Raw genomic sequence first — 24,551 nt, 5'->3', positions numbered from 1 at the left:
TGGCTACAAACACATCAGGGAGATGGGTTTAAAATATTTACTGCACTTGAATGGTTTACACTCGGTTTCATGTCTTAAAATCAGTCTCTATGTGTGTGAAAACAGTGACAGTAATGCCTGCTTGCAGGTCTCTTAGGAAGGATCATAGCCTATTAAAAGCCCCAATACAGTGATTGGCACGTTACTAAATTTAATAAATGATGCTTTTATTGTTTTTGCTAAGAATATGCCCCCAGGTTCTGGATGAGATTGGAGGTTAATTATAATAAATAAAGAACATCATAATACAAATAAATTAAAGGAAAGACTTATCCTCACACTTAATTGCAATCGGGGTGGTATATAAGATGGCCGTATAAAAACTCAGTTACCCAAATTGTCAAGTTTTAGAATTGACACCCAAGTGAGAGTGTTGAAAGCTTCATCATTTAGGTCATTTCAAGTTAGATTTTACCACATTCAAGAAATCCTGTGGTCGAATTCTTATCCTTTCCACTAGTCACATAGTTCTTCCGTGCACAGACCTGCTATTGACTTCCCTGTTCCCATGCACAAAGCTGCTATTCACTTCCAGGAAAATCGGTGGCTCTGTGGAATTGGATAAGAATTTGGCCTACAATGAGTGATTTGAATGAATGAATTTGGAACTGGCAAGAGAATACAAACATATGCCACATTTACTTGGTACATTCCTGCCTCAAGAGAACTCAGGTAGCACGTAAGTTCTGCGTCAAGAGCCAGAGATTTTCAGCAAGAACCAATTACAAAAGTCAGCCTAAATCTTCCCCAAGTATTTTTGTCATATTCAAAGAACAAGGCAAAAATGTCATATTTAATTACTCCTCATTAGAATGTAAAAGTCTGAAGAGTATCTCTGGATAAAGTCATAGATGGCACATACTATTTACAATGAAACTCTCAGAAGACAGATTAATAGTCATGGTATCGTGTAATTTAACACATGGTATTTATTAACTTTTTTTAATATACTGTTTTTTAGACCCATCTTAATTGACTGAATTGATACCTGACTACTTGCAAATTAAATGTTATTTTTTGGGTTTTTTTGTAGGCAATATATACCCAGGGTTTGTAGGGTGGCCCACTTGTATGCTGGCATTAAGTTGGAGGCAGTCTGAACTTTCTATTTTCAGTAGTAGACAGATTTCTTCTCTTGATATTATTGCTCATGCAATTTTCAGTACCAGAGACATTGGACCTTTAAAAAGGAAGAGATGTTACATTTTTGACAGCTTCTCCCTTCCACTGACTGAAACAATAAAAATAAACATGAAGCTGTCGGAATGGCCTCTGCATATAATGTCATTTGCATGTGATTTCCTTTGCTTCTCTAGATAATTGAATTTATTCAGGCAATTTATTTTTTAAATGTGTAGTCTCTGAATGGAAACATCTTAACTAAAGACAACCCTTTTATTTCCTCTTAATGAAATATATACATGTATGTGTATACTTCTATTAAAACCAAGGGAATAGAAGAAAAATAATGGAAATACCAAAAATGTCACATAAAAATTAATTAAAGAGGTGAAGTGTGATTCTTGTAACCAAATATTCTTTGTGTTCATCCCCTGTCTATGTTCAAGATCTCTAGGTGCTCAGTAGGATCTTTTAAATTATGTTTTCTCTTTTTGATGTTGCTAGGTAAAATTAATGAATAGTAAAGGACTTTTGTAAGAAATCTCTGTGTCTGTACCCTCTCCAAGCTGGTAAGCATAGAAATATCCATTTGGGGGGCACCTGGGTGGCTCAGTGGGTTAAAGCTTCTGCCTTCAGCTCAAGTCATGATCCCGGGGTCCTGGGATCGAGCCCTGCATTGGGCTTTCTGCTCTGCAGGAAGCCTGCTTCCTCCTTTCTCTCTGCATGCCTCTCTGCCTACTTGTGATCTCTGTCTGTCAAATAAATAAATAAAATCTTAAAAAAAAAAAAAAAAGAAAAAGAAATATCCATTTGGCTCCCATCCTGAGACCTAGTTATGTATTTCAAACTTAAAAGAGAATGACTATTTAACTTGAGTTTCACTATCAAACAGTGTAGCTTTGTAACACAAATACAGCTTATAATCTCTTTCTTGAGGTATACAAAGATTACATGACTTTATTTTGGATTGGCATTTTTGTGGGTTATTGAGTACCGAGCCAGAGTCACTTTGAGATACCAGCAATTTCTAAGGATACTTACTCTGAAGTCAGGAATTCGCATGGAACTGTGGAAGAGAGTGCATCTGCCCCAAATTCAAATATTGCATCTTCTCTATTCTCCATAGGATTTAGTATACTTTAGTACAATTTCACTTTTTATACATGTATCCTAATAAATTCCCTTGGCAGTAATTTATTAATGGAGAAAAAACCCCACCGTCTTTCATTTATACCTGTCATCACAACTCAGTAAAGCACTCAGAGCAGGAGGTTCCTGCTGAACTTTTTTGATGTTGATAATTTTCATTTTTATCCCCCCACCCCCAACCCCATTCTGACTCTAAGATCTATACGGCAAGAGTTTTAGTGTTGAGCATCTGGCACTAAGAACTCAATATTTAAGATCCTATTCATTATAAATAAGGGAAAGATGTGTCAGTTTCTCATGTTCTCCTTTATTCTTACAGTGTTATCTTTTTGTCATCTTTAAGCCTTATTTCCTAGAATACCTCAAACCCTTTATTCTGGCAATTTTCTTCTAGAATTTTTTCATTTTCCAGGTTCTCTGTTTTGCATATTCTGTGTTTGTTGTTATTTCCACATGTGTTTTTTTCTTTTCTTTTCTTTTCTTTTTTTTTAAAAGATTTTATTTATTTATTTATTTGACAGACAGAGATCACAAGTAGGCAGAGAGGCAGGCAGAGAGAGGGAGTGGAGGAAGCAGGCTCCCTGCAGAGCAGAGAGCCTGATGCGGGACTTGATCCCAGGATGCTGGGATCATGACCTGAGCCGAAGGCAGCAGCCTAACCCACTGAGCCACCCAGATGCCCTGGTTTTTTTCTTTACAAAACATTTTTCATCCTCCAAATTCTAATTATAAATAATTATAAAGTTTCATAAATTTACATGGCAAACCCTAGTCACGGTATGAGAAGACAATACCCACTTAGCACGCTCATTTTTAGACAAATATGAAGAGGGCTTGCCATTTGCTCTCCTCTTTCAAAAGACACTTTTTTTCTTTATTTTAGTTTTATAAAATTTATTTTATTATGTTATGTATGTCACCATACAGTAGAAGACACTTTCTGGGGACTAATTTACTAAAATGGATTTAACCATTCGCTGGAAATAAATGGTTCATAAGTCATTATTTTACAACCCTTATTTCTTTATCTGCTTCATGTATTTTGAGACTCATCTATATTTGAATGTTCCACATACAAATTTAAAGATCTCAAACAGTAAGCTCATCATTTGAATCCCGAGAGAGAGTGTACGGCACCTGTTATTTACAGTGCTGGAGCCAGAAGTTAAGGCTAACACTCAAGTTATAGACTAATGTAATTATGTAGATTTATTAACTTTTTTAGATATATTGATTCTATTTTAGTAATCATCTCTGTTGGCTATCTATTCTGTTTCTCTCTATATCATAATCACTATTTCAACCTCCCAAACTAGAACTGTGTTTTTCCTTGACTCTTTCCTCCTTATTTTCAAACTATCTAATCCTACCATTACATGCTTCAAATTGTTGCCAAGATTTGATGGTTCCTTTCAACTTTTATGGCTGCAACCTAATGGGAAGTTTTTATCATCACATATGTGACATGGTTTCTATTCAGTGGGTATCTTTGCTTTCTCTTCTACCCAATTCATTCTCCACACCACTGCTAGTCTTCTTAATAACCTACTTTAAGAGAATCATCCAGTATGGAATCTAGAATAGTTCCTCATTGCCTGTCAGGTCAAATGTAAACAATTATATTTGACTTTCATAACCCTTCACAAAATGATGATGACTTCTAGTTGATGCCTCTGGGAGTACTCTATCTTTTCCTCTCTACTTACTTTTGTAGGCGTAGACCAAAAGACTGTCTACACATAAAGACTTAATAAATTGAATAACTCAATATGTTTTTATTAGGACTGAATAATAGACGGGGTACGTGGTGAATAATCAGACATTTTCTGCTGTAGGGGTGTAGAAAGAAAATTAAATAAGTGATCCCAAAGCTGTGTACTAATGCTGTGATGAAGAAGTTTCCACCTTTGATTTCCAGGGTTCTCTCTTCTTTAAAGTTCTCCTGCATGTATAATTTGCTACTATATAATTTAATTATAATTACTGGTTGTTTCTTGTATATTTAAATGCCTCTAAAATTTAATTTTAAACTCTTTGAGGAGAGAAAACCAGCTTTATTTTTTCATACCTGCAACATCTCTTCCAGCACTTGGATCAGTTGAGGAAGGTAGTATAACTTAATGATGACTAGCGTGGATCTTAAAGTTAAATAATCTTGGTCTTAATTCTTCAATTTACTATCTCCTACTATTACTTTGGGTGAATTACTCATAGGAGCTCAATAGCCTCATTTGTTAAATAGGAATAACAGTCTTCTTGGAATTTCTCTGAGAATTTTAAAAGATATGTCCATAAAACTTTTAGAACGGTGTCTTTAAGATAAACTCCAGGCGTGGTAGCTGTATTTTTATCGCAAACATTAGGGAATTTCAACAGATTTTGTATATTTGGTCAGGAATTTGCCTAATAGTTTAGAAATATTTTTAAAAGTCTTCACAACTATAAGACTAAAATGACAAAATTTATATATAGCATTACTCATATAAACTGTGTGAAAATAATCTTTGCGGAGAACCTAGTGTTTTACGTAAAGAATGCCAGTATCTCAGTGATTGTGTGCGGTACAAGATGGTCTTTATATGCCCACTAAAACAGGCTCAGGAAATTCCGTTTTATACTATGAATAGTTTGGCTAGCTAGGAAGTTTTATGAGTATGTAGACTGCTTAATGCCTTATCTTTATTTTGGAATGAGAACTGAAGTCTGTGCTTCTTTTATCTCAAATCACTGCTTAAGGGCAACTCATGGTAAAGGTCCCTTTCAAGGAAAAAGTGTCACTTTTGCTGTAAACATAGAGCTTTATTCAGAGTCCTAATTAGTATAGAAAAATGGGCTTTTAGCTTTTTTTTTTTTTTTTAAATAGGAAGATAGGATTAGTCTAATGACATGACAGAATTAACTGACATTGCATTATGAAATTAGCCTGATCTTGTGAGGAGATGTACTGTTGAGGGACTCTATTCAAGATGGTGCTAGAGTACAGATGAGGGAAACTAGCAAAAATGGAGAGTTAGCTCCTAATCTATCCTTCATATTACCTTTGTTGCTGTTTTGTATTTATAGTGTAAAGGAACCTAAAGATTTTTTTGTAGGAGAATCTGATAGTGCTGTGAAGAAAGAAAAATCTTGATATGTCTATCTCACAAGAAGAAAGAGAAATATGAAAGAAAAGTAGAAATATGACATAATAAGTAATTGGTGTCATGTATTTATGAAAAATAATTCATTACTCTAATTCTTTTCAGACTTTGACTTTAAGAAGTTTTATTTCATAATGAGGAGTAATTGAACATTCTTTCTTTGATCATTTCCCTGAGTTATCACTTTGTAGAGAACCATGAAACTGTGAAATTTGAAAATTGAGTAGGCAACAGAGATAAAAGCGCACATTAGTGACATTTTGTGGGCTACTTTTTTTTTCTTAAAGTTTGTATTAGCCTATCTTTAAAAATGAGGCACCTTAAAAAAAGTTTAATCTTTAAAAAATTGATTCCATGAATGCTGTTCGATCTTAGCAGAAAGAACTACGAAATACTCGAATGTGCAAATATGCTGTTGTTGATGTTTTTGTTGTTGTTGTTTTGGTGGGTAGGTGTGGAAAGGGGTTTGTTTCTTGTTAATGTCTTCTTTACTTTCCTAGTAAAGAGACTGACTTTTTCTATATTTTTTACATATTTCGTGTTTTGTTCAAGATTTTATCCTAATATAAGGCCTGGAGCTTACCTATTTTAACAAACACTTATATAGTTCTTGCCATGTCCCAGTTACCATTTTTTTGAGTTTTATAATTTGTAATACATATACTAACTCATGTAGTCTCCTAATTTCTATAACTCATTATTTTGTTACTTGTAATCCACTAACCACTCATTGGGGTAGATAATAGCATAGTCCCCATTTTATAGAAACTGAGACACAAAAGGATTAAATAACTTGCCAAGGGTCACATAACTAGTTAATGGTGGAGGCAGGATTTGAACCAAAGCTATTTGGCATTATCCTCTGTGCTTAGATGTCATCATCATTAACTGCCTTGCTAGTTAGCATATAAAACATTTTTATTACAAGAATGAAAGAGAAAATTGAGTGCGTGAGATAATATTTAATTTTAGTAAGTATTTTCATTACTGTCAAATTCTAGAGATCAATGATACTATATAGTAGCACCTATGAATTAATTATCATTTATTATTCCCTTTTATAGATTTGGAAACTAAGGTTTGGAGAGTTTAGATAACTCGCCAAAGGCTGTATAGTTAGTAAATGTCAAAGCCTGAATTTGAACCCAAACAGCCTAACTCCTGGCTATAGTTTGCTTAACCACTGCTTTCTGTGGTTTTGCTGACATCATATTTTACTGCATGGAGGATCACAATTTATTTCACTTACCACTGAATATATAGTCAGTTCCCAATTATAGATGATGCTAGCAAACATTTAGCTTATTAATTTTACCAGGTGTCTGCTCTGTGTAAGGAACTGTTCATTGCTCTGTAGTGTAAAAAGGAGTCATTTAATAAATAGATCACAATTGGAAGATTCCTCACGTTTTGTTTCTTCCTTCAGACTCAGAGTGAATAAGTATTTAGTCAAGTTTATTAACAACTATTATAAGGATGTCCTGGAGGCTTCCAGAAAAATCTAGGAAAATCATAGATGAATTATTGCACATAATTAGTGGTTTGTTATAAGTTTTTTTCTTTATTTCTCAAAATAGTGTTATATGGTTCACAATACTAATGTTAAATGGAAGTGTTTCGATGTGTAGCTTAATTCTTATTTAGAAACATCTTATGGTTGACCTTTGAGCCCTCAGGGAAGAGATCATCAGACGTTTTAAAGTGTGCTTGCTGGATTGCTTAAACACAAGTAAGACAGAACAGAATCATCATCAGGAAGATAATGAGGCTGTCACAGCACAAAATGTTCTTTGTTTTTACAGGTTCTATTAGTTAATGTATCAGAATTCTCTAAATGCCACTTTTGCTTATTAAGTGGTTTTGAGAGCACATGAAAACATACAGTTTATTCTTGAATGCAGGATTTCTGAGGTTCTTGGTGAATGTGATTCTGTATTTAAAAACAACCATCAGACACTTCTGCCCGTGTAACGTCCACATGCAAATGAAGATATTTTCCAAAACTGTTTTTCCTATTTGTATAGTCTCTTACTGAATCAAAAAATTTGCACTTAAATTTTAATTCTACTCACTGGAATTAAATTAGATGGCAAATATGATATTGATTTAAAAAAAAACAAAGGAAACCTACTCTTATTGTGTTATTTTTATATTATAAATCAGATTTAACTATTAATAAATTCAAACCACATTTCCTAGTATGTTTCTTAAAATAATCTTTTTCCACAATGCAATTTTGACATAAATCTCAGGTTTCCTAATCCACAGAGTTAGTAGGAAATCAGCAAACAGAAGCTCGTTTCAACGTGTGCCAGAATGACTATTAAAAATTAAGACAATGTCGTTTACCCCCGAAATGTATTGGTTATTCTTACCCTGCGTGTTTGCTGACTCTTATCCCTGACCTCCATGCTCACCTGCCTACCCCTGCAATATGTTATCTTTCAGCTCTCTTCTCAAAACCATTAAGTTCCATCACTTTTCTGATGGCTCTCTTCAGTACTGCTGGTTTTTGTCACCTCCCTCTTTGCCTCTCTAACTCTTAAAGTTTTTCCTGTACCAGTAGTTCACAAAATTACTGAGTATCAGTCTCCCCTTGAAGAATTAAATCACATTGCTGGTCTTCACCCTCTGAGTTTCTGATTCAGAAAGTCTGGGGCGAGACCCGAGAGAAATGTGTGAAGTATTCTCAGGTGATGCCAGTGATATTGGCTCACAGACCACCATTTGAGAATTATATTTATATAAATCACCTATCTTGTATTGTTTAGTCCCAGGCAAATGCATTTTAAGATAAAATGTGCTTTTAAACGTTTATTTAGTTTTCTGATCAATAATTAAACATGAGCCTAAGCTAACATTTCGTCTCAGTGCCTGGCAAAAAAAGGCAAACCAAGTTAGACTTTTGTTGAATTTCCATTCTATTGCACAGGGAAAGAATCTTTAAAAGATTCCATACTTTTAGGCTTTGAAGAAACATCAAACAGCTTTCACTTCTATTTGCACTGTCCAAAATACATAAAAAATCTTTGAAATATGGACTAGATCCTATATTTGAAATATAATGGAGCCATTTTTATAAAATAATAATATTTTACCCAAACTTGATGAGACCTGTCACTATTTAAAATAATAGATCAGCCCCAAGAGTGGGTTATGTCTGCATTACAGAGACAGGTGAACTTGTAAGGTTTATGCAATATTCTTTAAACATTAGAACTAAGCAGAACATGGAGTATAGAACTTTCCTTACATTCTAGATCAAAAAGACACTAATCCCTAATTGAGTACTTTAGAATTTCCACCTATTTTTAAAACTGTGATGATTTAACAATTTTAAGGTTTGAAAGTAATAATTTTCAGGAAATTTCAATATCTCATAAAATGTTGAAATGTGTAAAAATATAAGCATTCTGTAAAAATTGACCTTGGATTCTTATGAGACTGGCATCTTATTGTCACAACCCCCTAAGGAAGTTCAAAAAAGTGTGTGTGTGTGTGTGTGTGTGTGTGTGGCTTGCTTGTCACTGGATAGAGTTATGAACTACTCACCTAATATCTGGAATCTCAATTAGTCTACTACCTTACACTTACTTAAACATTAAGAATTGCTGATATTGGGCACCTGGGTGGCTCAGTGGGTTAAGCCGCTGCCTTCGGCTCAGGTCATGATCTCAGGGTCCTGGGATCGAGGGAGCCTGCTTCCTCCTCTCTCTCTCTCTCTGCCTGCCTCTATGCCTACTTGTGATCTCTTTCTGTCAAATAAATAAATAAAATCTTTAAAAAGAAAAAAAAAAAGAATTGCTGATCTTATAAAACTCAGGTATTATCAGTGGCTTTTTCCAGTATAGAAAGGTGAGAAGTTCTAATAAACCGTGTCTCTGTAGGCTAGGAAAATAGCCCAAACAAAAGTGCCTCTGTCAGTTTTCATTTTGTGAACCCCTGGACTCAAGTATACATCAGGCAGCTTTTTTTTTTTTTTTTCCTTAAGCAGAAGTTTAGAAAAGATTTTAAATTGGATAGCTTTAACACTAGCAGTAATCACAAGCGTAACAGACAGCCTTCAGAATCTCTCTGTAAGTGCTTACTTTTGTTTTCTAGGTCTCGGGAACTGACCATATCCTGTTCCCAGAATACTGAATTTGATCATATTAACCAAAGAAAGACTCTTAGTGTTCTCTGCTGAGCTCTTTTAAGGGTTGGTTTTTGCCTCAGTGTAGCCTTCACATGTTTACATTCTGTTTTCAGGAAAATTCATAGTTGAAGATTGAACTGGTATGCTTTTTAAAAATGGTAATATTCATTTATAAAGGTTAGCAGTTTGTTCTGCTTTCTATTTCATATTTACATGTGCATTATCACAAGGTGATTACTGAGTAAGAAGACAGTGATTGCCATTAGTAATGCATTTCTTCCTCAGCATGTTTATTATTCTTTAAAGTATAATTAAAATCCTAGTTTCTTTTTAAGTGCTTATCACAGGAACAGTAAAAGTTTAATTTATTAACATATATATCTTTAGCTAAGTTTATCTGAATAAAGCATCAATAAAATCTATAGCTCGTTTTGCAAGTATTAACTGTCATCTTAAAATCATCTAATTGTATATATTAATGAGTTTATAATACAATTCTGGGAAGATGTGCATTTTATTGAGAGCTTCTTAACCAGGAATCTGTGGTTTATAAGCGTTCCTAGGGGATTTCATGGTGGAAGTTCACATTTGGAACTATGAAGGTAGAAAATTAATTCTCTAAAACCGTATGTGTAATTTTATGTGCGATTGCATGTGTGTGTGTCTGCTTATATGCTTGTACATGTGTATTTGAGAGAGCATCTATAGCTATCAATGGATCTAGAATCCAGGAGGATTCCTGGTTTAGGCTATCATGCAGAACTTTTATGAAAAATTACCATAGCCAATAAAACTTTAAAAAATAATTGGAGTTTTTGCACAATCGCCATGTACTGTTTTAGTACTAAATTTACTAATCTAGTACTAAATTAGATTTGGCATCTCCTAACTTGACAGAGTAGGTTACATGTAGTACAGTTTAGTTTCAAAAGAAACATTTGGGATAACATATATTTTCTACCTATTTTTTAAAGAATTTAAGGATGACTTTTAAAAAAATTGATATGTGACATATAACATTTTATTACTTTCAGTTTTATAATGTAATATTTCACTATTTATGAATAATATGAAATGATCACAGTAAATCCTGTTAACATTGGTCACCACACGTAGTGACAAAACTAATTTTTTTCTTGTGATGAGAACTTTCTAGATCTACTTTCTTAGCAACTTTCAGGTACACAAACAGTATTATTAACCGCAGTCACCATGCTGCGGATTATATATCCGGGCCTTATTTATTTTGTAACTGGACGTTTGCCTACCTTTTCCCATTTCAGCCAGATATATTTAATTTATATGGCTTTCAAGATATTTTTCAAATTTTGTTTTGCCTTGCCCTGTTGATATTTACAAAAACAGCACATTATTAGAAGAATATGACCATGTTAAAACTTGTTCAGTACCAAAGCACTTTCGGTATGTATCATATGCTAGCTCTATGTGATACCCAAATTCCTGAACTTGCATCAGTGAGAATCTAGTTAAAGAGTATAGACTTTCTGCACTGGCTTTTTTTTTTTTTTCTAAGTTCCAAAACTTTGTTGTATTAAAAAAGGAGGATAGAGATGCCCACACATTTTATAGATAGATTGAGGAGCATCTGGCTGACTTAGTCAGTGGAATGTATAACGGACAACATTGGATGTCAGGGTTGTGGTTTGAGACCCATGTTGAATAGAGATTGCTTGAAAATAAAATCTTTAAAATAAAAAAAGATAGATTAAAAAACCATAAAGGACTGAGCATCATTATTTTGAATAGTCACTTAGAGATCAAATCTTTGTGTTTGGTTTAAATAATTATTTAAATTTGAAGGTTCTTTATTTTTAATATGGCATAAACCAGTGGATATTTAGATGGAGGCAGCTTTATAAGTCTAGAATATAGTTGGATTACTTAACTGCAATGCATTTATGTAACTTTTCCTTTAAGAGTTGGACATATTGGGGCAAAATCCTCTCATTTTCATAATTATTAAGCAGATGACAGTGCATCTTGTTCACCCAAAACATTAACATAAACATACTTAGGTATTTGTTGCTGTTATTGTTAAAGATTTTATTTATTTATTTGAGAGAGAAAGAGAGACCACAGTTGGGAGGAGAGGGAGAAGCAGACTCCCCGCTGAGTAGGGAGCATGATACAGGACTCGATCCCAGGACCCTGGGATCACGACCCAAGCCGAAGGAAGACGTTTAACCAACTGAGCCACCCATGCATCACTCGTTGTTGTTTTTAAAAAGAGATAGTATTAGCACTGTGGTTGAGGGTTCTGGTGCCCATCAGGTTGCAGTTGATTACCTACTCTTTTATTAATCGTACCATCTCATGCATTTACTTCACTCCATATCCCTCAGTTTCTCCAGCTATGAAGTGCAAATCATAATTAGGCTTGCCAGGAGAATTAAATGAATTAATGCATGTAGCACATGTTAAACAGTGCCTGACACAAAGTAATATTCAGTAAATATTGGCTATTATTCTTACCAATTATAGTTGGATAGACTATTAAATGTAGTGTTCTTGCTACCCTGTATTAATTTAACTTGAGTGTATAGGACTGAAAAGTAAATATGGTAATGTATTTCTTGAGGCCAGAAGTCAAGGATGAAATGACATTGGACGCTGAAAGGAACATTAGGTCTGATTGAGTCACATATAATGTCTTTTTTCAAATGAATCAATTCTTTTAATCATAACATTATCTAAACTAAAATTTGAATATTGATGTTGAAATATGCATAACAAAGTGCTATATTTAGAATGAATGAACAAGAATGCATTTTTTTCCAATTTTTTATTTAAATTTTATTTAGTTACCATATAATGTAATAGTAGTTTCGGGAGTAGAATTTAATGACTCATCACTTCTATATAACACTCTGTTTATCACAAGTACCCTCCTTAATACCCGTTACCCATTTAACCCATCCTCCTACCTTCCCTCAGTAACCCTCAGTTTGCTCTTTATAGTTGAAAGTTCATTTTATGGGTTGCCTTTCTCTTTTTTCCCCCAAGCTCATCTGTTTCATTTCAAACTTTATGTGTCAGAGAAATCATATGGTATTTGTCTTTCTCTGACTGACTTATTTTGCTTAGCATAAAGCACTCTTAACTCCATTTCATTGCAAATGGCAAGATTTCATTCTTTGTGATGGCTAAGTAATATTCCAGTGTGTGTGTGTGTGTGTGTGTGTGTGCGCGCGCGCGTGCACAAACACACGCCCATGTATGAACACATGCATCTTCTGTGTCCATTCATTAGTTGATGGACAGTTGGGCTCTTTCCATACTTCCATAGTTTGGCTATTGTTGATAATGCTGCTATAAACATTGGGGTGCATGTGCCCCTTTGACTCAGTATGTTTTTTAAAAGATTTTATTTATTTATTTGACAGAGATTATAAGAAGGCAGAGAGGCAGCAGGGGCGGAGTGGGAAGCAGGCTCCCTGCTGAACAGAGAGCCCAATGTGGAGCTTGATCCCAGGACCCCTAGATTATGACCTGAGCCAAAGGCAGAGGCTTAACCCACTGAGCCACCCAGGTGCCCTTGACTCAGTATTTTTGCATTCTTTGAGCAAATGCCTGGTAGTGCAATTGCTGGGCCTTAGGGTAGTTCTCTTTTTAACTTTTTGAAGAACCTCCATACTGTTTTCCAGAATGGCTTCTTCCAGTTTAGGAATGCATTTTTTTTTTTTTTTAAGTTACTTAAATAAAGATAGATATACTAGGCAGATCCCTCTCTCTATCTTGTGGTTGCATAGGTGACAGAAGGGGGCAGAATTAAGTAAAGATTTTTCAAGTGTAAGAAAGGAAGATTACCAACTTTGTTCTAAAAGTTTGGAACCCTCTTTTATCTTTAGTCCTTAAAAATTGAGTATCACAATTGTGAGAGTTCATGACAAAATACTGAAGCTTGCCTTCAGCATTCACAAAAATCTGATGAACTATATTTTGCTGGTTTGGACCACTAATACTTCTATTAGTGGGCTCTCTGGATGTTCACCTACCAGCAAATGAAGAGGAAAATGCAGTCATTACTGCAGATATGGTAATTGTAATTCCAGAAAAGAAACTGAAAATTATAGGACTTTCTTGACTGAAGACTGCACCAGCGTTCTTTAACAAGCTCTTCACCATGCAAATGAACAATGGAGTCCCACACAGAAACATCTGTTAACTGTGTAAAACCGTTAAAGGGATTAACGGTGCTAGAGGCTGAAATGTAATCAGACCGGTGAAATAGTGATAAGATAAAATATTTGCACATGAAATTGTAGTGATAATTAATTTTTAATACTGTTTTGGTAACTGAGTTTAGAATACTAGTGAAATGATGTTAAACTCTTTAAAATACTTCCTTGTGTTTTGCAAGGTGTAGAAAATTAGAGACGTACAAGATGGGCTGTTATTTTACCTTACTTAATTTTTAAATAGTTTCTGATATTTTAATAGATGTGATTGTATACAATTTGGGTGTCTTTCCCTCTACTGAAGAGGCTATAGAAAGATATATGTAATTTTCAACTATGGAAAATGAAGTTCAGCAGCCAAATTCCTGTTTATTAAGTTTGTCATCATATAATGTGAAAACAGAGTATGGAATAGAAATGTTCAACATTGGGTTTTTCTGCTTTGACCCTGGAAATAGTGAGAAGAAAGATCTGTGGAAAAATGAATACAGAGGTTTTGCTATATTCTGGTTTGAACATGAAACTGAGCTAATGTGTATTATGGGCCATTCATAAAAACACTCCTTAGTTTACTGAATGGATTTATGATTACTCTTGTCAGGGATGTGTGTGTGTATGTGTGCGCATTTATGGGTTTGCTTGTATTTATGTGTGGGTTTTAAATAAATAATTCTAGAAGTGTACCTTCATTTAGCCTGCAGGGGGTTGTAATGATTACATTATGCATATTGATTTCTAAATCCAAGTACATAGTAAGCTAAGATTCATCTTTGAATGTATTGTCTATAGAATATTCATTCAAGACATAGTAATGTTTTCTGCATATTCTGTTATGTTTGTAAGGAATGGAAACCATTTTGAGTGTAGAATTATAATTTTGAAGAGTCCGTTTGCACACATTTTTTACTTTGACTTTTTCCACATCGCCTAGTACCACCCAACAAACTGACACTTGCACCATAGCTAATGTCTTTATTTCACTATTATCCACTAACAAAAAAAATCATATAAACAGATTATGATTATGTTTGTGTCAACATCTCTATTTTTATCTATTTTTTTAAAATATTTTATTTATTTATTTATTTATTTATTTATTTGAGAGAGAGACAGTGAGAGAGGAGAAGATCAGAGGGAGAAGCAGACTCCCTGGGAGCCTGATGGTGGGACTCAATTCCGGTACTCTGGGATCATGACCGAGGCCAATGGCAGTCACTCAACCAACTGAGCCACCCAGGCACCCAACATCTCTATTTTTAATTTGTTTTTAAAAGTTGAAATGACAGTTTTATCAAGTCTTTTAAATATATTTTTAAGCTAGTCAAATATATTAGAAATAATCTTAAAAACATTAGATATCAAATCAGTGTGATCTGTCACACATCTGACCCCTTTTCTGGGGTCAGGAGATCCTATTAATACATCTTAGAGAAGAAATGTATAAACGGCTTATAACCTGTTATCCTGACTATTAGGTGTGTGTATATTCAAATATATTTTAATGAAATCATTTAGTACTATAGAATTAAGAAATATACTTACAGAGAGACTAACTTCCTCAAAGATCTTAGGATACAATTTTGTTTATTTTTTAAAGATTTTATTATTTGTTTATTTATTTATTGTGAGAGTGAGAGAGAGGGAGTGAGAGAAAGGGAACACAGGCAGGAAGAACAGCAGGTAGAGGGAGAAGCAGGCTCCCCGCTGATCAGGGTGCCTGATATGAGACTCAATCCCAGGACTCTGGGATTTCAACCTGAGCCAAAGGCAGGTACTTCACTGACTGAGCCACCCAGGTTACCAGATTACAGTTTTAAAGAAGAGATCTGCTTTGTGGAAAATCAAAGGATTGTAGAAGTAAAAGATTATAAAAAGAAAGCCTTTAAGTGAGAAAGTTGTTTTATATCATTTCAATATCATTCCTCTCACAGATATCTGAAAAATCAATTTAGTGCCTTTTATACAAAAGATAGCCCAAATATTAGATAGCTAGAGTTGGTCAAGACATTATGGGGAAAATAATGATGAAAAGAACATCAAATGTTTATGTTTAAATTTTAAAATTATAGAATAAATTCTTTTTATACACATACACAATTATGAAGAGGGAAAGGTTGCAAGAAACTTTGTTTTATAGGGCATGTGAGGCTTAAAGTGCAAAATCTGGAAGAATATTGACAGAAACAATGCTTGAGGTAACAAATGGATTTAGAAATGTCTTTGGCATAAGCAGAAATAAACTTTCAATATTCCTATCTGATGTCAAAATAACCTGTGTGGCTGATGCTTTCTTAAAAGCGTGAGAGGGAGGTGGAGAACTAAAAAAGGACCCTGCTTTAATTAGGAGCAACCATCAAGAAAAGGCAGCCAGTTAAAATGAAAAGCGAAGTGCAGAATGTTACTTGTTTAAATATTACAGTGTCATGAGGATGTTTAAGCAAGATGACTGGTGCATTTAATGTCCCTAGGAAAATCCAAGACTTTTCAAAGAAAAGTAGAAGAATGCATCTGATCGGTATAGGCTTTGTATAAGGCTTTATTGCCACTTGTTCTCAGTCTAAGGGAGAGGGTCTCCATATTTTTATTTCTTGTATGAATTGATCTTTGACTCACTCTGTGCCAGCCTATAAAGTTAATGCATTCTTTTTTAAAAAAATTATTTATTTATCTTACTCTTGCAGAGTGACATTTCACTTTTTCATGTTTTAGCTAAATAAGCCGCATAAGCAATTAAAAAAAAAATTCACTGAATTTTAAACATTTTTTTTCCCTTTGCTTTCTCTTTCAGGAAGTTGATGGCAATAAAGTTATGTCTTCATTTGCCCCACACAACTCATCTACCTCACCTCAGAAGGCAGAAGAAGGTGGGAGGCAGAGTGGTGAGTCCTTGTCAAGCACGGCCCTAGGAACTCCCGAACGGCGCAAAGGCAGCTTAGCTGACGTTGTTGACACCTTGAAGCAGAGGAAAATGGAAGAGCTCATCAAAAATGAGCCAGAAGGTAAAGCCTGGAAAAGGGAACAAAGTGGTTGCCATCTCCTGACTTTAGCAGTCGGAGTTTAACTTCTAGATCGGTTTTTTGACTTATACTCAAAGTTAAATTGGACAACATGGAAACCTAATGTTATGAAGATGGATAGATTTTTTTTTTTTCCAGAAACATTCCAATGTCTGTCCCGATTTTTAAAAAATCATTATTTTCTGTTGTGATGTCTTCCTCATTTTCACACATGGGTAAGTTGTGGTTGAGTAAAACTTAAAGATTCAAGAATAGAATGTGACAGCAAAGCCCAGAATAGGTACCACCTACGTCCCAAATATCTGCAGACTTGTGTGTTCATCTCCAGTTTTTGTCCCCAAGGCCATTTTACAACTTTATTAAATTGTACGACCTTACTTATAAAGGAATGCATCATAATGCTACCTTAGTTTCATTTGTTTCTTATATAGTCCAAAATTAATATGGTTAGGCCTGCTCTGTATTTAAAAATTATTGATTCTTTAATTCTGTTAGCCATGCTGAAGTTCCCATTTTGTTTAACTTCCAGAATGCCTTTCTTTTTAAGATTTCATCTTCTAAATTACTTCAGTAGTTACTGATAGTAGCTGATAGATGATCTGCACATGAGATATGTTAAAATTAAAGCAAACAAACAGAGGCAACTGGGTGGCTCAGTTGGTTAAGCATCTGTTTTGGGCTCAGATCATGATCTCAGGGTCCTGGAGTCCAGCTCCACTTAGGACTCTCTGCTTACCAGGGAATCATCTTCTCCATCTCCCTCTGTGTTCTCTCTTTCTCTCTGTCTCTCTCAAATAAATAAAAATATTAAAAATAAATAAATAAGGCAAAGAAACAACTGATGCCTATTATAGAATTTATGCATAAGTGATAGTCACCCTTTATGTTATGGATGTTTCCTACCACCTACTTAAACCTGTGTTCTTCCTAAGTTTGCCTGCCATGTTGCACATAAGAACATGCCTCCTATTTAAAAGTCAGATGGAAATTTAAAACAAACAAACAAAAAATAGTGACTTAAAAAGACATATTTTATACCAAAAATATACTGCATCTATACTATCTAACACTGGGTTGGGCTCATTTCTAGTCTGTTGTTAGGACACTAGCAAATTATGAGTATATATGGCACAAAATGTATGTTAACCAGTATATTTGGGAGTCATATGGTAATTAAATATTTCTGGGTCCCTACCAGATGCATAGCTGGGACATGGATTTTAGTTATAATTTATGTAATTCACATGATCTTACAGTTGGAAAGAATTTTAGAGATAATCTAGTCAGCCAAAGACTTTTGGCTTTCATCCACGTGGAGATAAAAATGGGGTTTTGAGGAGGACCTAGACAATTTTTTTAATGTGCTGGAATTTTTCTTGATATTAAAAATACTATCTTCTTATTTAAGAAGTATTTTAAAAAACCATAAAAATTGAAAGGAAAATCAAAATTGCTTAATTTTATAGCTTTCTGATATAACAACTCTTTTTTTAAAATTAAATTAAATTTTTTTCAGTGTCCCAAAATTCATTTTTTATCCACCACACCCAGTGCTCCATGCAATATGTACCCTCCCTAATACCCACCACCAGGCTCACCCAACACCCCACTCCCCTCCCCTCCAAAACCCTCAGTTTGTTTCACAGAGTCCACAGTCTCTCATGGTTTGTTTCCCCCTCCGATTTCCCCCAGCTCACTTCTCCTCTCCTCCCTGCAATGTCCTCCGTGTTATTCCTTATGCTGCACAAGTAAATGAAACCATATGATATAATAACTCTTAACCTTACGATGCATTTCTTTCTTATCTTTAATTTTACATATTCTGTTCATTTTGCATGATTAACTTTATGCTTTTATTATTTTGTGTCTTTTATATTGTCATATGTTATCATTAACTAAAGTCCACAGTTTATTCATAGTTCATTAGTCTTCACCAAGTGTGCTCTTTCTGTTCTGGGATGCCCTCAGCGATAACATGTTACATTTAATTGTCATGTCTCCTTGGGTTCCGTTTAGCTGTGACAGTTTCTCAGACAGTTTTTGTTTCTGATAACCTTGGAAGTTTTGAGGAATACTGTTAAGGTATATTATAGAATGTCCCTCTATTGGGGTTTATTCTTTTTTATTTTATTTCTTTTAGTGTTCCAAAATTCATTATTTATGCACCACACCCAGTGCTCCATGCGATACATTCTCTATTGGGATTTATCTGGTGGTTTTCTCTTTACTAAACTGGGGTAATAGGTTTGGGGGGGAAGATAATGAGGTAAAATACCTTTCTGTCACATCATATCAAAGGTACATACACTCTATATGATTTATGAATTTGATGTTGACCTTGATCATCTGGCTGGTACAGTGTTTGTCAGGGTCCTGCACTATAAAGTTATTTCCTGCCCCCTTTCCATACCACACTATTTGGAAGGAAAATGCTATGTGCAACCCACATTTAAGGAGTAGGGAGTTAGGTTCCTTCAGAGCAGAGTTTCTACATAATTTATTTGGAATTCTTCTGCATGGGAGATTTATCTCTTCTCCATCATTTATTAATTTATTCAATCATTTATTTATATCAGTATGGACAGCATGGGTATTTTATACTTTGATTTATAATCCAATTCTACTTTATTTTGTTGCTCAAATTTTTTCAGCTTTGGACATTGGAAGCTCTTTCTATTGACTTCTGTGTCATTTTGATACACCACTGTGATTGTAGTTAATTTTTTTCTGGAGCCTTTCTTACTTTCTTGCACTGTAAGGTGCTTCCGACTCATGTTGTGTATCTCATGCTCTGGTTCAAGAATCAGTCATTTCTCTAGGAAACCCTGGTTCCTTTTTTTGGAGAATGGTATTAGAAAGCCAGATCTGAATACAGGGTGTGCTCTTTGTTCATAAGGCTTCATTTCTTTAGGGCCTCTTACCTGACAAAATGAATAAATAGATGTGTGTGCTAACCCGTATACATATATATCTATAAATATTTCTATGTTGAATTGTCTATATATTAAGCTAAACATGAGTTCTTACTACTCTCCACAACTGTAGTCCGCCCCCCCCCCCCCATGGATCATTCCCCCCTCATTCCTTATTGATGGACACATTCCTGTCCCAACTGTGAGTAATCTAGATCGAACCATCACCATCCATTTACTTATTGTTCAGTTCCAGCATGTATGTTTAACAGTATCAGATTTACTAACTGATAATACCATGGGGAACATCTTTACCAATAGGGTATAGTCCTTATATGCAATTCTTTTTGTCTTTAGTTTTACAGATTCATTTCCAAAACGAGTTAGTACATTTTCCTCCACCTTATTCAGTGAAGTCCTCCCATACATTTGTAAGATGATTAAATTTTTTCTGTAGTTTTTCCTGGTATCTCTCAAATTACTGAATTACCTTATAGAATCCTCTTACATCAGTATTCAAACTTTCTGTTGTACATTTCTACATTTTTTTTTGACAAATGTGTATTGCCACTTGTCCACCGTGGCCGTCATTCAGAACAGTTGTTTGCTAACCTTAAAAATCTCCTGTGCTTCATTTATTCATCTCTCCCTCTTGCCCTCGAATTCCAGGCAATTGTTGAACTTTCTACTATCTCTGTAGTTTTGCCTTTTCCAGAATGCCATATCAATGGAATCATACAGTATGTAGTCTTTCAAACTGGCTTCCTTAACATATCAATGTGTATTTAAGTTTCCTTCATGTCTGTTCCTGGCTCATTTCTTTTTAGTACTGAATAAAACTCCACTGTATCATGGTCTGTTTATCCATTCACCTATCAAAGGACATCTTAGTGGTTTCATGTTTTTGGTTATTAAGAATAAAGCTTTTATAAATATTTATGTGAAGGTTTTTGTATAGACATAAGTTTCTAACTCAACTGAGTAAATACCTAGGAGTGTGATTGCTGAAATGTATGGTAAGAGTATGCTTTGCTTTATAAAAACAAAACAAAACAAACAAACCAAAAAAACCTGCCAAACTGTCTTCCAAAGTGGTTATGAGATTTCGTATTCCCAGTAGCAATGAATGTGAGTCCTTGTTGCTGCATAGCCTCACCTCATTTGATATTGTAAATTCTTTGGAATTTATCTATTTGCATTGGTTTGTAGTGGCATCCCATTGTTGTTTTAATTTGTAGTTCCTGATGACACATAACGTGGAGCATCTTTCCATATGTGATCCTAGGCATTTGTGTATCTTCTTTGTGCCTGTTTACAGCATTTGCTCATTTATGAATTGAGGATTTTTTTAATTGTTGAGTTTTAAGAGTTTTTTGTGTATTTTGAATGCAAGTCCTTTATCAGGTATGGGCTTTGCAAATATTCTCTTTCAAGTTGTGGCTTTTTTTTTTTTTCTCCTTTTAACATCTTTTGCAGGGCAGAAGTTTTCATTTTGATAAAGTCCAACTTACCTCTTTTCTTGCATTGATCATACTTTTGACGTTGTAGCTAAATACACACTGCCTCACCCAATGCCTTTTAGATGTTCTCTGCTTTTATCTTCTAGAAGTTGTATAGTTTTGCATTCTATAGTTGAGGTCTATGATCTGTTTTGAGTTAATTTTTGTAAAGGTTCAAGTTCTTTGTCTGATTTGTGTTTTTGCAGATAGATGTCCAGTTGTTCCAGCACCAGTTGTTGAAAAGACTATCATATGTCCATTGAATTTCCTTTCTTCATTCATCAAAGACTAGTTGATTGTACTTGTGTGGGTCTGTTTCTGTCCTCTATATTCCCCTCCATTGATCAGTTGGTCTATGCTTGTGCCAACACCTTGATGTCTTAATTGCTATCACTTGAAAGTTGGGTGGTGTCTGTCCTCCTAATTTATACTTTTACTGCAGTATTATGTTGGTTACCTGGCTCTTTTACCTCTCCCTGTAGACTTCAGAGTTAATCTTGATATCTACATAATTACGTCCTGGGAATTTGGGAAGAATTGATATCTTAACAGTATTCAGTCTTCCTAACCATGAGCACAAAATATTTCTCTATTTATTAAGATTTTCTTTTATTTTTTGAGTTTCATAGTTTTCTGCTTATAGATCCTCTATGTATTTTGTATTATATTGTATTTTATTAAAATTGTTTATTTATTTATTTATTTGAGAGAGAGTACCATGGGAAGGGGCAGAGGGAGAGGGAATGAGAGTCTTAAGTAGAATCTGCACTGAGCACAGAGCTTGACTTGGGGCTCGATCTCACAAACCTAGATCACAACCTGAGCTGAAACGAAGAGTGGTATGCTTAATTGACTGCACCACCCAGGCACCCCTCATTATATTGTATTTTTTATTTCAAATTCCAATTTTTATTGCCGGTATAAAGGAAAGAAATTGGCTTTTATATATTAACCTTGTATCCTGTGACCTTGCTATACTTGATCATTATCTCTAGGAATTTTTGCGTATTGTTTACATTTTCTGTATAGACAATGACGTTATCTGTGAATGAAGAAAGCTTTATTTCTTCATTCCCAAGATATATCCTTTTTATTTCCTTTTCTTGTCTTACTACATTACCTGGGTTCCAGTACAGTGTTGAATAAGAGTGATGAAACAACACATCTTTGCCTTGTTCTTGACTGTAAGGAGAAAGCTTCAAGATATCATCGTTATATTTATTAGTTCTGGGTTTTATGTAGCTGTTCTTTACTAAGTTGAGGAAGTTCCCTTCGATTTCTAGTTTGCTGAGGGTTTTCACCATGAATAGTTGCTAAAATTTATCAAAATTTTTTTCATCTCTTGATACGATGCACTCTTCTAAGTTTTTATTTTAAATTCCAGTTAGTTGACATATATTTGACATATAGTGTAATATTAGTTTCAAATGTACAATATAGTGATTCTACACTTCCTGCAACACCTGGTGCTCATCATCACAGGTGCACTCCTTCATTCCCGCCACCTACTTAACACACCCCCCACCCACTCTGCTCTGATAACCACCAGTTTATTCTTTATAGTTAAGAGTCTGTTTCTTGGTTTGCCTCTCTTTTCCCCCTTTACTTATTTGTTTTGTTTCTTACATTCCACATATGAGTGAGATCATAGGGCATTTGACTCTCTCTGACTGACTTATTTTGCTTAGCATAATACTCTTTAGCTCCTTTAGTGTGCTCATATGATGAGATTTTTGAATGTTGAACCAACCTTGCAAACTGGATAAATTCCACCTAGTTGTGGTTTATGATGTATATAATATTGGATTCAGTTTGCCAGTATTTCATTGAGGATTGCAGCATCTATGTTCATGAGAGATATTGGTCTGTAGTTGCTTTTTTTTTTAATGCAATGTCTTTATCTGATTTTTGTAGTAAGATAATGCTGCATTCATAAAATGAGTTGGGAAGTGTTTCCCTCGCATGTTATTGTTTGATTTTGGTTTGAGATGTGTTTGTGGTCCAGATCTAAGGTCTAGTGCTATATAGTGGATTACAAAGTAGTTTGATTGCGTGTGTGTGTGTGTGTGTGTGTGTGTGTACATTTAGGTGATATTCTCCAAGGAAATTTGGTACATGACCTTGTTATTTCTCCAGTGTGTCATGTTGGCTTCCAAGTAGTTTCACAGACTCTGAATTTGGAGGTACATGACAGGACAGATCCAAATGAGCAACTCCCAGAAGGAAAGAAGACAGTAGGCAGTGCCTCCCATTTAGATGCATTGGGATATAGGATCAAAGTGTACTATCTAACAACAGGTGCACAACAGAAGAGCAGACAGAGATAGAGCATCCACAGCAGGAAGAGTTGATGAGGAAACATCAGTATTAAATGTGGACGTTATACTGTTTTCATTAATTGTATTTCCCACAACTTTTTTTTTTTTTGGTACTTTGCCTCCTACAGCTATATTAAAAGCACAGCTCAAGACAGACTTGCTAATGAATAATATAAAGACATTGAAAAAATACAGAGACAGTCTTGATGGAAGACAAGAATAGCAACTGAACATGGCTAACATTTAAAAGCTTGAGTTCCAGAAAGATACTTTACGGAACCCCTAAGATTTATTTACGTTTATGTACACAAGATTCCTAGACATGTGCTTTAAGTACCCAGAAATGTAAATACACTCACTCTTACTAATAAAGAAATTTGCTGTGGCAAGTACATTTATTTAATGACTGCAACAATTGAGAGAGATGTCAAGCAGCGATTTACGTATTTCAATAAAGTGATGTTCTTAAGAAAAAATATAGAAAAGCAGAAAAATCATATCATAGGAAAGCAATAGAATGTTGACAACAGTTTATTTAACTGCGAAGAGGAGAAAACATGGGGAAATACTTCCAGGTAGATGTGTAAAAGTCCATCCCAACAGTAAGTAGGAAGTTATATTGGCTTTAAATACTCCATTAATCATAGGGTATGGTATGGTTGGGCGTGAGAATGGCCACTGAAACCTGACGTCATGTAAGCATTAGAACAATTCCACTGTATATAGTACCAAAAAATGATCATAGCTCTCTGATATACTATAGCATCAAAAGAATAAAATAGGAATAAATTTAGCAAAAGAACTGCAGAACTTATACTCAAGAACTACAAAACATGGTAACAGCTTTGTGATGAGAACAGCAACATGGGGATGAGGCAACCAGAGATAGGGTGAATGGAACTAAATGTTAAGCTCACAAATATATGCCACAGAAAAATCCCCTCTTCCCCCAAGCTATTTTTTCCATTGTTTTTCAAAGGCCATTAAAATGAACAGCAGGTTGTAATGAAAATTTCATTAA

General features: G+C 34.7%; 1 protein-coding gene across 10 annotated transcripts in view; it reads left to right on the top strand.

The window, feature by feature from the left end:
• SOX5 (SRY-box transcription factor 5) overlaps positions 1 to 24,551 on the top strand; it is a 995,891-nt gene that overhangs the window by 674,182 nt on the left and 297,158 nt on the right. For all 10 annotated transcript variants that reach the window (XM_059185762.1, XM_059185763.1, XM_059185769.1 and 7 more), the window contains one exon: positions 16,573 to 16,783. In XM_059185762.1, coding sequence (XP_059041745.1) covers positions 16,573 to 16,783 — 211 coding nt within the window. The remainder of the gene's footprint in view (positions 1 to 16,572; positions 16,784 to 24,551) is intronic.

Source organism: Mustela lutreola, chromosome 8 (genome assembly GCF_030435805.1).
Source record: "Mustela lutreola isolate mMusLut2 chromosome 8, mMusLut2.pri, whole genome shotgun sequence".
Lineage (NCBI taxonomy): Eukaryota > Metazoa > Chordata > Mammalia > Carnivora > Mustelidae > Mustela > Mustela lutreola.
Note: the sequence above shows the minus strand (reverse complement) of the source record. Positions and strands in the feature narration are given on the sequence as shown.